At 35.6% G+C, this 14,093-nt stretch overlaps 1 protein-coding gene across 1 annotated transcript in view; it reads left to right on the top strand.

Annotated features, from left to right (window-relative positions):
- The first annotated feature begins 6,669 nt into the window (after window positions 1-6,669).
- LOC124431995 (probable G-protein coupled receptor Mth-like 1) overlaps window positions 6,670-14,093 on the top strand; it is a 96,380-nt gene continuing 88,956 nt past the window's right edge. The window contains exons 1-3 of the mRNA XM_046980446.1: window positions 6,670-7,487; window positions 8,421-8,693; window positions 12,304-12,539. Of these exons, the coding sequence (XP_046836402.1) occupies window positions 6,952-7,487; window positions 8,421-8,693; window positions 12,304-12,539 (1,045 nt within the window). The 5' untranslated portion in view covers window positions 6,670-6,951. The remainder of the gene's footprint in view (window positions 7,488-8,420; window positions 8,694-12,303; window positions 12,540-14,093) is intronic.

Genomic DNA, 14,093 nt, shown 5'->3' on the forward strand with positions numbered 1-14,093 from the left:
TCTTTCTCTTTTTCTCTTCGACAGACATATACATACACAGTGCGTGTGAGAGCACTTGAAAATTCATTCCACCTCATAATATAGTTGCTTGGATTCAACAACAGTGCTACAGAAACAGCAGACGTTCAGAGATAGATAGATAGAGATAGAGAGAGAGAGAGAAAGAGAGAGAGAGAGTGGTGGAGGAACCTCGAAGAAAATATCTAAATGCATAACTTTCTTTTTTGTATTTTCTTTTTTCTTTTTTTGAGGGGGCCACGTGCATTTACGATTAACTTTCCCCACTTTTCTTTCTTTTTTTCTTTTCACCCTTCAACAACTCCCTCCTCCCCCCGCCCTCCCTTTCTCTGTTGGTGATGTCTGCCAGAAATATCTTTGACAACTGTGCTTTTTCTTCCTTGATTTATTTCATTGTTTCGTTCATTTCGATATTTCAAGGATTCCGTCGATTCGCTATGAAATATTGTCGGTACGAGACGAAGAGGTAAATGGAAATTGGGAAATCGAGTATTTTACTAATTATTGTCTTTCGATGTGTGTGTATATGTGCGGAGGGGAGGGGGGACACGTGTGCGGGAGACGTATATATGGGTGTGTGTTAGCCAGCATGTAACAGCCAACGTAAACAATCCTACGACAAGGTTTGAATACAAATGCGCAATTCCAGGAGGTCGTTCCACACAATTTCCAAGAGAAGGGGGCCCCAAATACAACGCGTCAAATGGGTTTCCAGTATCTGAACATCATCTCGGCACTGAAGGTGCATTATGCTTCTCGTATATGGAGGGTGGTGTATTAAGTGTGCTATTACCTATAGTTCGCACAGCAATGTCGCGATCGTAGATAGAGCTCGATGCGATCACGTAAGGCCGTCGTCTAGTACTAGCCGTTCATTTTCATTCTCCTCGTTATCATTATAAATGTAATATTCAATATTTATCCTTTTGTGATTGCGAGAAATCTTTTTCAAATTAATCGAGAATGAAAAGAATTGATTTTTTTTCATCATTATAGATATACAACATTGATATATCGATATCAAAACTATAAGAATGAAAGGCCTGATTTTTTTTTTTTATATTATTCTATATGAAAAAATGTTTATACCTTTCTCTCTCTCTCTCTCCCTCTCTCTTTCTCTCTCTTTGTTATTAATTTAATTTTTCATTTCTCTCTTATTTCAGTCGGATTACATATACATTTATAAAACAATTTTCTATAACAAATTTACAGAAATATGTTGTAACCATATACTTCTTTCAACTGATACTAATAACTGTAATACATTTTTTTTTTTTTTTTTGATGTATTGTAGATAATTCGGAAAGATCGTATCGGAGTGTTGGTATCATTAAAAATGGAGATTTTAGAAGAAGGAAGAACGATAAGGGGATCAGAAGGACGAATCAAACACGATGATTTCCGGCTAGACATTCCCATTCGAAGAGCAGGAGTGTCTATTCGAAACACGTTATTCGGATCGTCGATTTTCCCGTCATAACGAGTGAAAGGCGTCGTTTATCGGTGTCACTACTTCCGGAGATATACAAGAGTAGGGGTGACAAGAGAGGGTGGGTTGAGAGTACAACGTGGAGGAGTGGAAAAGAGAAAGAGAGAGAGAGAGAGAGAGAGAGAGAGAGAGAGAGAGAGAGAGAGGCGTGCAGTAATGCGCCGAATGACGGGGCAGTCTCATAGGACAATCGTCCAGGACTCAGAGAAGTGGGGTAGACTGGGGTGCGAGGGGGTTTGGGAGGGTGTCGAAATGCAATTCATCACAACAGAGACAGAGAGCTCTCCCACTAGTACCACCCTCTCTGTCCTCTCGCACGCACCCAACGCATCAATCTTCTTCTCCAACAATGTTCGCGTAAATTACCCTCATCGATATCAAAGTGACGAGGGTAGTGCTGGTGGTAGTGCTTCGAGAAGGCCTGCCCTTATCCAACGCGAGCTTGAAAATTGAGTTTACAAAGGAAGAGAAAGAGAGTGAGGGAGGGGAGGGAAAGAAAGAAATTGTATTTTCGTTCAATGCAAGCTTTTTCTGCCTCTTCTTCAAGACGTACCTAATGACGGAGATGGAAGTTCAATAGAGTATATTAAAGTATATTATCAAATTTTTTCAATGATGGAAAATATTCAGGTATATGTATAGATGTTCTTTCTTTCTTTTTTCTTTTATGTAATTCATATACAAAGAAATCATAGAGAAATTTGTTTTCTTTTATTATTAAACACGTGTCATTATTGGAGATTGAAGGTTGGATAATTAACGACAAGGCCTGATCGTTAACACCAATTCAATCACCGAGCGTCGACCATCGAGGAGTTAATGATCAATCATCGTTGTGGCATCGATGAAATTTCTATCATAATACCATCGGAAATATTGCTATTTAAAACTTCCTAGTGTTCGTCGAGTAAGAGACTTGACGATTAAATTCAAGCCGATCAAGTTTTCTCATTTATGAAAGAATTATTTCATTGTATATTATCGCGCAAATAAGTTTCATTCGTTCGTTTTATTGTTAATAATATAGAATTAAAAATTATTTTAAAAGCGAATATTAAATCTTTAAGAAATAGACTTTTTCAGGCGCAGAAGAAAACGAGTTAAACTCGACGTAGTATCATGAGGATTTTGAAAAATATTTGGATCATACGTTTTTACGTTCTTTAGGTAAAATCGATATAATTGCCTTTCAGCACGCGTGTCTATCGTGTTGAAACAAACCGTTGTTTTGATTTTAGCTTTTACAATAGGTACCTATTTTACTCTTTTTCTTTCTCTCGAAAGCAAAGATTTCAAATATGACTGTAAAAAGATAAAGTAAATTACTGTAACAAAAGTTTCTTTAAAAAGAGAGTGAAAGAGAGAGAGAGAGAGGCTAGAAGGTGGCAGCAGGCAAAGCACGTTGTACACGTCCGCTTAGATGCGTTTAACTGCACGCGACAGAATGCATAATATTACGGATATAAGAGTTCGATAAGACGACGACATCGTTGTGGTTAGCAAAGTATTGCTCGTACGGTCTTTCGAGGTGAACTCACCTAAGGATTATCCTTTAACGAAGCCTTAGATCTTAGAGTTATACTTTCGACACATGAGTACCTAAAGCTCGTGTTAACTTTCTCGCGAAACCCAATGGATCGACATTGCATGTTTCTTTTTTACCTCGATCGATAGATCGATCGATCGATCGATCGATCCTCCTATTACTTTTCCGACCCTACGAAAATGGGAAATCATATATTTATAGACCTTTGAGATTAGCTACAGATGCGTATTATATATAAACACCTTGAGTCCGACGACGGAGAAACGATTTTTATGGGATCACGAAGGAATCGAAAATTCTTATCGTCTATCCTATCATTTACACGTCATGCGTCAAATATTTTCTCTTTTCTTGTTGATACGATAGTATATATATATATATATATATATATATATATATATGTGTGTGTGTGTGTGTGTGTGTGTGTTGTCAAAAAAGTTTGAAGTCAAAATACATGCCTGTGATGGGGGTGATTCCAAGTATTGATCGGAAAGAAAAAAAATGGTCTTAACGAGGATACTTATTATCGTCAATAATTACAAAACTTAACAATTATTCTATATTGAATTTTCGAATCGGATAATATTGGGAAAATGATCATGAGTTTTTTTTTCTTCTTTTTCTCCTTTTTTTTTCCTTTTTTTTTTTTTGTTTTTTTTTTATTAAGTCATTTCAAATTTGAAAATGGTCGGCGAACGTTTTCGATTTAAGCTCCGTTACGTTATAAGATAAAACGAGGATTAAACCGATCTATTAATTCAATCGATTAATCTACCGACGATTATGGAAGTTTATTTCGTTCGTTCGATCAACGCGGATCAAACTGTCTGGTCTTTATCCTTTGTCCGACGAATCCTGCGTGGCCTATGAGGAGGGTAGATAAAATCGGCATTACGTTAGGGACATGCACGTGCAAACCTATTAACAAACGTACGTTTGCGAGCTGCGTATGCGAGTACACGCATGGGTTTGTGATTTATATACCTAGATCGATTCCGCGACCCCATATTTTGTCTACCCATTACTCACATTAGTTAGATCTTTGGATATTATAGATATATATTTAACAATAAATTCTAACTTTTTGAATAATAAAAAAAATATTTTCGTTTCCACGGATATATACAATTTTGTAGTTAGTTTTTGTGAAAGATTTTTTCTCCTTTTTTTTTTTATTTTTGGTTTGTTTGTTTCGTTTTCTCCTCTCCAAAAAAAAGTGTTGTAAACTTGACCATAGATTTTAATTATCCAAGAAGACTCTCCTCTTCACGTAAAATACCATGAAAAGGACTCTGTAGGGCTTTGCAATACATGGTCAAGTCATAAATCTCCAATTTGCGTCCGTTGCGAAACGACGAGGAAGCTTAATTGGTATAGTCCTGCTACCCTTACACGCTCGCAAAACTTTCCAAGCGGTTTCCGCTTGAGTTAGAAAAACGATGTTTTCGAGTCAGCGAACACTTTGTAGAGAGAGAGAGAGAGAGAGAGAGAGAGAGAGAGAGAGAGAGAGAGAGAGAGAGAGAGAGAGAGAGGGAGAGGGAGGAAGAGAGAGAGAAGTTACTTTCTCCAAACTATTATCCATGATCGAAACGGTGATTAAAACAAAAGGTGATTGAAAATTAAATCGTTTTACTAAGGTAAAAAGGGAAAGGGGAAAAACGGAACGATTACATACGTTAAATCCTATTTTTTTTTTCTTTTTTTTTTTTTATAACCAAAGTTTCTTTTACTGGCACAATCCAAAAAAAAAAAAAAAAGAAAAAACAAAGAAAAAAAGGTGAAGAAAAAAGTTTCTCTAAAAAATTTTACACCCACGTAGAAATAGAAAACGAAACGTTACGAAGTTGCTTGAAATTTTTTGCAGAAACAAAAATATATAAAAAATAAAAAAAGAAAGAAAGAACGTGCGAGAGAGAGAGAGAGAGAGAGAGAGAGAGAGAGAGAGAAAGAGAAAGAGAAAGAGAGAGAGGCCGGAAACATTTTGTAAACGAATATTAAAGCGTTGGTGGATTCTATTTTGAAAAAGCTCCGTGCAAAGTATTCGGCTCTCATTCGCGAACTATATCATTTTGTTTACTCCCTTCTCTCTTTACCTTGAAGTATCTTTTTATTAGACGTTTATTAGAAATAAGATGATTAGATTGTTATACGAAATCTAAATCAATTTTAATGACGATTTCTAGGTAGTCAGATTAGAAAACTCGATATTCTCATAATAAATTCACGATCGTGTTTTTGGAATAACTCGTTAATAGGAATGTTTCTTTTATCAATAATAATCAATCCCCCTCCCAAGGCCATTCATGTATATTTTGACGAGACTTTCTTGTAGCTTAAATTTACTACGTAGAATTTTCTTCCAGAATCTCTGCTTAGTCACGCGTTCTTTCGCTCTTCGATTGAGATTCTCGATCGAAAGATTAATCATATATGTAATTCTGTACACACACATACACACACATACACACACACACACACACACACACACACATATATATATGTGTGTGTGTGCGCTTATAAATTTGTAATTGAATTCAGCTTATGACATAGGAGATATCAATTAACATGAAATTACAAATATAATTTCTCCGACGTTTTAACACTGTTGCGTATCATTTATCATTACGTGTCAATTATATTATTTTCTTTATAATTTATCATTATTAATGATCTACATAAATTGTCAGTTTTTTTTATTTTTTATTTTTTTTTTTTTATTATTTTATTATAAAATATAAGTTACATAAATTCGTAAAAATTAACAGGATATAATTAAACGTGAAATAAGGGTATTTCTTTTTTGTAAAATTTATGACGCTTCAATTTAACGTTAAACTTATTTAACAGTTTCTCCAATTACTAATTGTTTAATTTTATCAGTTATTATACCGGTATTATAACAGTTAATCATATTGAAGCTAATCATATAACAGTTATCCATTTAGTTTCCTGTGAAGTCTAAAAGCAGAGTAAATACGGAACAGTGTCGAGTCGTCGTCAGCAATTATATTCGCAATTTGAATCCTATCGTTAATAAGCTGTAAGCTAAATTCAACTATAAATACAAATAGATCAAAATTGATCGAGGTAAAGTCGATTAAATTTTACTGTTATCACTTCTGTTACAATAAAATCATGTAGTTGAAAATAACTGGAGTAAAGAATTGTGAAGGCAAAGGAGACAAAAAAAAAAGATCTCGTGAAACGTAAGACTAGTGTGTAAGGTGTAATATGTGTATATACATATTTATGTACATGTATATGCACGCATGGTACCGTTGCATTTCCGGTAGAAAGAGGAGACTTGTCCTGGACCTACGGTGTTGGTACGAAACGTAAGAAGGGCGTAGGAAAGGGAGGGGAGAGGAGTAAAGTGAAGGCGAAGGTCGAAGGTCGAAGGTATGGTGGTAGGTGAGAAGCAAAAGTAAAAGAGGGTAGGAAAGAGCGCACGAGAGAGAGAGAGAGAAAGAGATAGATAGATAGATAGATAGAGAAAGATAGAGAGAAGGCGCGCACGAATAAGGACGCGAGTGGTGGGGGGTGCGCGCGCATCCATCGAGCACGCCGCCGAAGCCGCATGGTCGGGCGACTTCAGTAACTCCGTAACCTTCGAACGTCGAGCCTATGCTTTTCTCCTCCGCGAAGGAATTCGTTGAGCGTGTACATTGTTTACGTTCGTTCATCCTTTTCTCCCTTACATTTAACATACATACACATATTATTTATTAACGCAACATTCGTTGAATTTAATATATATATATTCGTAGGAAGGTATTGAACGTGTACAATAGTGAATTATGAATCCCATATGATCCTCGTTTCCCGCGCTTTTTTGTGACTAAGATTTTTTTTTTCTTCGAAGAGAAAAACAAAATAAAGGGAAACAAATAGCATCATGAAAACGACAAATAATTATCTTCTCGTTTTATATATTATATCGTTCTTAACTTCGTCGATAATATGCGAACCAAACGATGCTACTACAACGCGTATTCCTATATTAAAGTGTTGCCCACGCGATCAGGAACTAATCGTGTCCGTTGAGAATGGCGTTTCGAAGGTTACTAACGATTGCAGGAAAAGCACGACAGCATGGCAACCAAAGATCTACTCGCCGACTCGGCAAATGCAATATAACGAACCGTTAGACGGATGGAACGTTTTAGAGGGTAGAAGACCAGAATGTCGAGACGATTCCGTTTTGACCAGAATACCATCGAGAACGGCCGTACCTTTCATATTTCTTGAAGATGGCTATGCCATTGTCGATGGAAACGTTGAGGAACCGATCGCACCTAACGATTATTGTGCCGACGCCAATGCTATCTTTGTTTGCGTTAAAAAAACCCCAGAAGGGAATCATGCCGCAGCAACTATGAAGCCCAAGATTAGACGTTGCTGCGGAAAATCTGCCGTTTTCCACGAGGGCAGGTTGGTTTAAATATTATTTTCATTTATTTCTATTTTCATCTATTCCATCTAATATGTTTGAAATTTATAAACGAATATAAATTATGTAGAGAAAGAAAAAAATATATTTACTGGTCTGACAAACAGTGCGTGAACATTATTTAAATATCTGTATATAAATATTACATATATTATATCTATATATATATATATATATATATATATATATAAACTAAGTCTAAATATTCCTATTAACATTTATCACGCAGGATAGTTGTTTTATTTTTCCTCGGTATTCGTATTCTTTGCGTCGGTATTTCGAAAGGCAGTAAATAATTATTATTTTCTTTCCTGTGTCAAGCTACGTGAACACGTCGCAACACCTTGTCGACTACTCTGTTTACATTCCTTTTGTTTCGTTCTCTTTGAAACGTCTTTAAACGAAAACTTGGCAAAGAAAAGGAATGTAAATAATTTTTCGTTGTTATTTTTGTTTTTCTTATTTTTTCATATGATTATTATTAAGATATATATCGATACCTATTTTCGTAACATACGCAAGTATTATTACGTTTGCTTAGTAACGAAATTGGTTACGTTCGAGTCCCATCGAAATGATTTCGTTAAAGAGAAAACGATTGTAATGCATGAAAGTTAACCGAGAAGTACACTTTTTTGCTAATTTTGTGCAAGAAATTTCGAACGTTTCGTAGTTATTCATAGAAAAGAACTATTAATGAGATATAATTAATTTCAAAATTTATAAATAATGTTAGAAAAAAATTTCGCATGAAATTTCTATCCTTCGATGAATTAAAAAAAAAAAAATATATATATATATATATATATATATATATATATATATAAAATTAATCTAGAGATTTTTATTATTGCTGGTGTAATTAATGATGTCGAGGAATCGCAATTTTCTAATGGATTTTAATAATTTAACAGGGAATCGTGCGATTTTGTAAACGAGTCGGAAGACACGACACCGTTATTGGGAGACTCATCGACAATGGTGGACATAGTGTCAGGATTTCCGGCTTGTCCTCGGGGGGACAAATACACGATCTTGGCCGACGTAAAAGATGCCGTATTGCAGTCAGACGGTAGCATGAAAGTAGACGGTGTTATTTTACCAAGCGGCCAGTTTTGCGTCGAGAGGATCAAGGAACTCAACCAGGCGGTCAAGGTCTTTGCTTGCTCTGAACACGCACCGCAAAGGTGAGAGTGCTCAGTCTTTACGTTTTTATCTTTTTTTCTTTTTTTTCTTCTTATTTTATTTTATTTTTATCCTCTTAGTCTTAACTTTATCCTTTCATTTCACTTTTTATCTTATTTCTTCTCTCTTATCTTTTTTTTTCTCTCTCTTCCTCCCTTTCTCGTCGACTTCCGCGAAAGGTTCGACGTTACTTCGTAAAGAGAGAAAGAGAGAGAGAGAGAGATTCAAGTAAACATTAGCACGTTAAAGATTTCAAGAAATTTTCTTAGCAGATCGAACGGAATATTATTCCAAGAAGGAACACTATGTTCATCTCTTCTAGCTAGCTAGCTAGCTAAGCAATATCTTCTTTCACGGATATTAATATCGAAAATTATATATCCGATCATCGTCGATGATGCGTGAAACATCTTCGACACCAAACGAACGAACGAACGAAACGAAGAGTGAAACGTAACATGTTAAACCCGTAACTGTTTTACAGAGCTTTGCGAGATATGTTTTTTCTTTTTTTTTTACTCGTTGTTTATTCAGACAACGCGTCATACAAAAATATACCAAATATCGTTCATTTAAAATACTGTCAGCATAATTGCGAAGTATCGCTCGATTATTTATTTATTAAATTTTAACGATCTCGTAGAATTTATACTTTCGATACTTTCTTCCCTTTTTTTTTTTTTTTTTTATTTTTTTATTTTTTTTTCCAAAGAATTTTTAAATTGTACGGATCGACGATTACGTAGATCAAATCGATCGAATCGTTCTCTAAGTATGACAATAATGTCAAAATTTTAGGTAATATCTCTCTCTCTCTCTCTCTCTTTCTCTCTTTGGAGATGTTATCAATAATCAGAATATTCCCAGTAACTATCGTATTATTGTTCGGAACGTGCGAGCGTTCGACTTTTTCTTCAAGAGAATAGAGAAATGACGTAACTAACTAGAAAGGATGTGGAGATAATCTTACATGTAAAGTGTTAAAATTCGCAGTCGACGTGAGTGGTTTCTCCTCGTCGTCTTCAATGAGAATATATATATATATATACATACGTTTCAACTTAGAGAGAGAGAGAGAGAAAAGGAAAGAGAGTCAAGGGAATTACGCAAAAAAATGATTAAAGTTGGCGAGTTTTTCAAACTTGTTCGTAGGACTCAATTAAGTCCACATACATAGATAGACACGTTTATACATAGGAAGGTGATAAATGAAAGTAACTTGAGAAAATTATAGATTTGAGAGAATGTATTCGTTGCGTCTATTACCATCGAAGAGTCTAGAGAGAGAGAGAGAGAGAGAGAGAGAAAGATAGAGAGAGTGGCAATACCCCGTTGATATGTACGCGAAGAGCCTTCGATTATCGATCGATTTCCGTTTCCCCTTTGAACGAGAGAAGTCTCTTTGAAAAAGCGTGCATACGTTATACCCTTATTTGCGATCGCGAAACGCAGATGCTGCACTCTGTACTGCGCTATACTATATTGTGCTGTGCTATGCTATGCTGTACTTGCAGCACACATCATTCTGAAGTAACGCGAACCTTCAATTCACATAAATATTATCTTCATGGTGAAAACTTGGTCCAGACTCTTTATTATAATTCATCTTCCTAACGTTTCAAATATCTATTTCACTTTTTTCATGAAAATAAAGAGAAATCGAAAGGATCTCTTTTCTTTCCTCAGTGTGCTCGTTTGTGACGAAATTATCGGAATCTTTTCAAAACGCTTTCTCCTCTCTCTCTCTCTCTCTCTCTCTCTCTCTCTATGTATCTCTCTCTCTCTCTCCTTTTTCTCAGCCTCTTTCGTGACTTTCACTTTGTGCTGTATATATATATATATATATACTCTCTTACTATAACTCAAATACTTATTATCTTCTTGAGAAAATAATGATCAAAGTCTACTCGTACATTATTTAACATTTATTATATTTTGTATTATTATAATTTTGTAAAGAATTTATTTTTATAGAAATTATGTCCGGGATGTTATTCTCGTACAATAGATAATGCGAGTATATAACAAATTCCATAATGATCATATATAATAGACGATATTTATAGTAGACGAGAATATGAAAGGATTCGTGTTTCGAGACATTTGAAAAAAGAAAAAAAAAAAATTGTTAGAATTCATTTTATGACTACTACATTTCCGGATGATTCATTCAGACAAATAACGGTTCTCCAGGAAGAAGTTGCCAAGGACTATTACATTTCTCAAGGATTATTACTAAAGTATATCCTAAAATAACATACATACATACATACATACACACATACACACACACACACACATATATATATATATATAACAATTTAGAGAGGATAATCTGTTCAAGAGTTTACACGAAGAATTTGTCGCGATAAAGTGTTTGAAATACCATTGGTAAATACTTTTACGGATAATTCGAGGTCAGAAAGATGCGTTGAGATAGAGTTGTTCCTTTTTTCTTTTTATCTCTCTTTCTCTCTTTCTTTCTCTCTCTCTCTCTCTCTCTCTCTCTCTCTCTCTATTTTCCTTTCTCTCTCTTTCTCTCTGTCTCGAGAAAGATGACGATGCGGTAGAGTAGAGGAGGCAGTCAGGCAGGCAGGGAGGGAGGAAAGGGCGAAGGGCGAAATTTAATCAGGCATGCGGTGGACGAAACGCGATGAAGTATTACGGTGCATTATTCGTACGTCTCGATGGAACGAGAACGCGCGAGCGTGCAAAAGAGATAGATGGATAAAGAACGAGTGCATCTCTCTCTCTTTCTCTCTCTCTCTCTCTCTCTCTCTTTCTCTTTCTGTGTGGGAGAGAGAGAGAGAGAGAGAAAGCGATCCCTCGGCATAAAAGATCGATGGAATAACTCGCTGGCATGCCATACTGGCACGCGGCCAATCGATCGGTCGCTGATACCGAGAGATAAAGTTACCTCGGAGTTTAATTAAACTACGAGCCCGTTAGAAAGCTGAACGTAGAAGAAAGGAGTTGGAATAATCTGTCTTCGGTTAGATCGATTCAAGAATGAATTTCTCTAAGCAAATGGATATGTGCGATACGTGCCCTGATCGGATCTATTATTTTCAGGGATTTAATTTAATTTATTAGCACGCGTCGGAAATTGATCCAATTAAGAGAAAAAAAAAAAAAAAAGAAAAAGAAAAGAAAAGAAAAGGAAGAAAAATATAAAATGACGCAAAACGCATGAAAATGTTTGTAAATTAAATATTAACGACGATTAACTTGTCGTCCGAAATTATAAGGGTTGTTAATTGCGAAAGGATAATCGAAAGAAATATATCCATGTAATTTGTTTGACAGCGACACGTGCAAGCAACAAACGTCAAGTTCACTTTTCTATTACCCATCATCCGCCCCCCCCGCCCCCATTCTTTAGGGCTTTATCATAAATTTATTTCTTTTGATCTCTCCTTTTTTTTTTTTTTTTTTTTTTTTTTTGTTAATACGTTAGGTTGATCACAAAAAGAAAAACCTTATAAAATGATCTCACAATTTGTTAATGAAATAATAATACGTTCTAAAAATGTATTTGACGTCAGATTTGATTAAATGGACGAAGAGATAATTGGTGGATATCTCTATATAGTTTGTTTCTTTTTTTTCCAGACCACATGTGCAAGCAACAGACATCAGATTCACGCTCTATCCAGTGGGCTTTATCATCAGCGCTGTGTTCTTGGCAGCCACCTTGGCTGCTGGTTGGCTGTTACCAGCATCTCATCACGTTTTGCACTGGCGATGCCAGACTCATCATGTCGCTTGCTTGATGCTCGGCGATCTTCTCATGGCTATCATTCAGCTAGCAGGAGATTCCCTACGTGGTGGAAGTTGCAAGGCTCTTGGTGAGTCATCGTCTTTTATTGCCTTTTTTTCTTCTTCTTTCCTTTCCCCCTTTTTTTTGCTACATCTTTTTTTTATCTCTCTCTCTCTCTCTCTCTCTCTTATTTCTCCTATCGCTACTCTAGGACACTTTACTCCCTTCCCCATAACGTTATGGCGTGCGCCGTGTTCCTTAGACCGTGTCACCCCTGCGAACAATCTTGGAAAGCGATAAGCATCAAAGGGTTCGTGGAAGTTGGAGGAAAGCCTTCTCAACTTAACAGGATGTGTTTGTCGCGAATAAGAGGAACAACTTATCTTTAAGTGATAAGGAAATTGCATTGGGAAGAAAAGATTTTTATCGCTTTAGTTTGAAATATTTCCTACTTCAACACCTGCACTTTGTCCTGACTTTCTCCACCTCCCGCTATCTCTCTCACTCACTCACTCACTCACTCTCTCTCATTCTCTCTCTCTCTCATTCTCTCTCTCTCTCTCTCTCTCTCTCTCTCTCTCTCTTCCTTTCTCTCTTTCTTTCACTCCTCATATTTTTTCATGACGCATGTATTTTATGATCTATAGCATTACCTTTGCACTAGGATGATAAGATCGTTTAAGAGAGTATATCGTATTCACCTCTTATCTTATCGATAACTAATGTATACATGTACGTATGTACGTATACTTGTCAATGGATGATTCTTTTCACTTTTTTTTTGTTTTGGTTTTTTTTTTTTACTTCACTTTCTATCTTACTTCACTTTTATCTAAATATTTTCTAACGTGAGTATATATATATATATATATATATATATATATATATATATATATATATATATTGGAAAAGGGTGAAACAGAGAGAAAAAGAAAAGAAACGAAACGAAAAATGTAACATAAGGATTTCGAAGGATCTTACAACATGTTCTAAAACTATAAACTGTAGTTTCGATAGTAGAGAGGGTCCCCTCTTTTTTTTTTTTTGTTTACAATCTCACTTCGCTTTTTGATAACATTGATCAAAGGTTACAAAAAAGAAGGACATAAAAATTTTGAAGGATCTTACAAAATGCATTTTATGTAAAAAAATTCAAAATGCAGTTATGTAACAACATACACATGCAATGTAATCACACTGAATGATCCTTTTTATAATCATCTTTCATTCATTCATTCATTCATTCATTTATTCGCTTTTAGATGAATGGTATTTAATATGTATAGCATGTAAAAGACGTGATAATCTTTTCGAAGGAGATCCTACAATATGTTTAGCATTTGTATTGAATTTCTTTCTTTCTTCCTTTTTTTTTTCTTTTCTTTTTTTTTTTTTTGAAGCTGATCTCGATTATACGGTCAATGATAAACGGCGGAACTAAATACACAGATGGAATTGGGAATCCCGGCGCCTATATGCGGCCACCAAGCGAGACCAGCTTTATTTGCCGCCCTCGTCCTCGTACCTACGCTACCACGACTCTTTACTCTAACCCCCCGAACCCCTACTACTACTACTACTACTCACTCCTCACTCCCTCTTCGTTGTCTATCTCTTCCGTGATCCCCAAAACTCTCCGGGG

The sequence above is a fragment of the Vespa crabro genome, chromosome 23, assembly GCF_910589235.1.
Source record: "Vespa crabro chromosome 23, iyVesCrab1.2, whole genome shotgun sequence".
Lineage (NCBI taxonomy): Eukaryota > Metazoa > Arthropoda > Insecta > Hymenoptera > Vespidae > Vespa > Vespa crabro.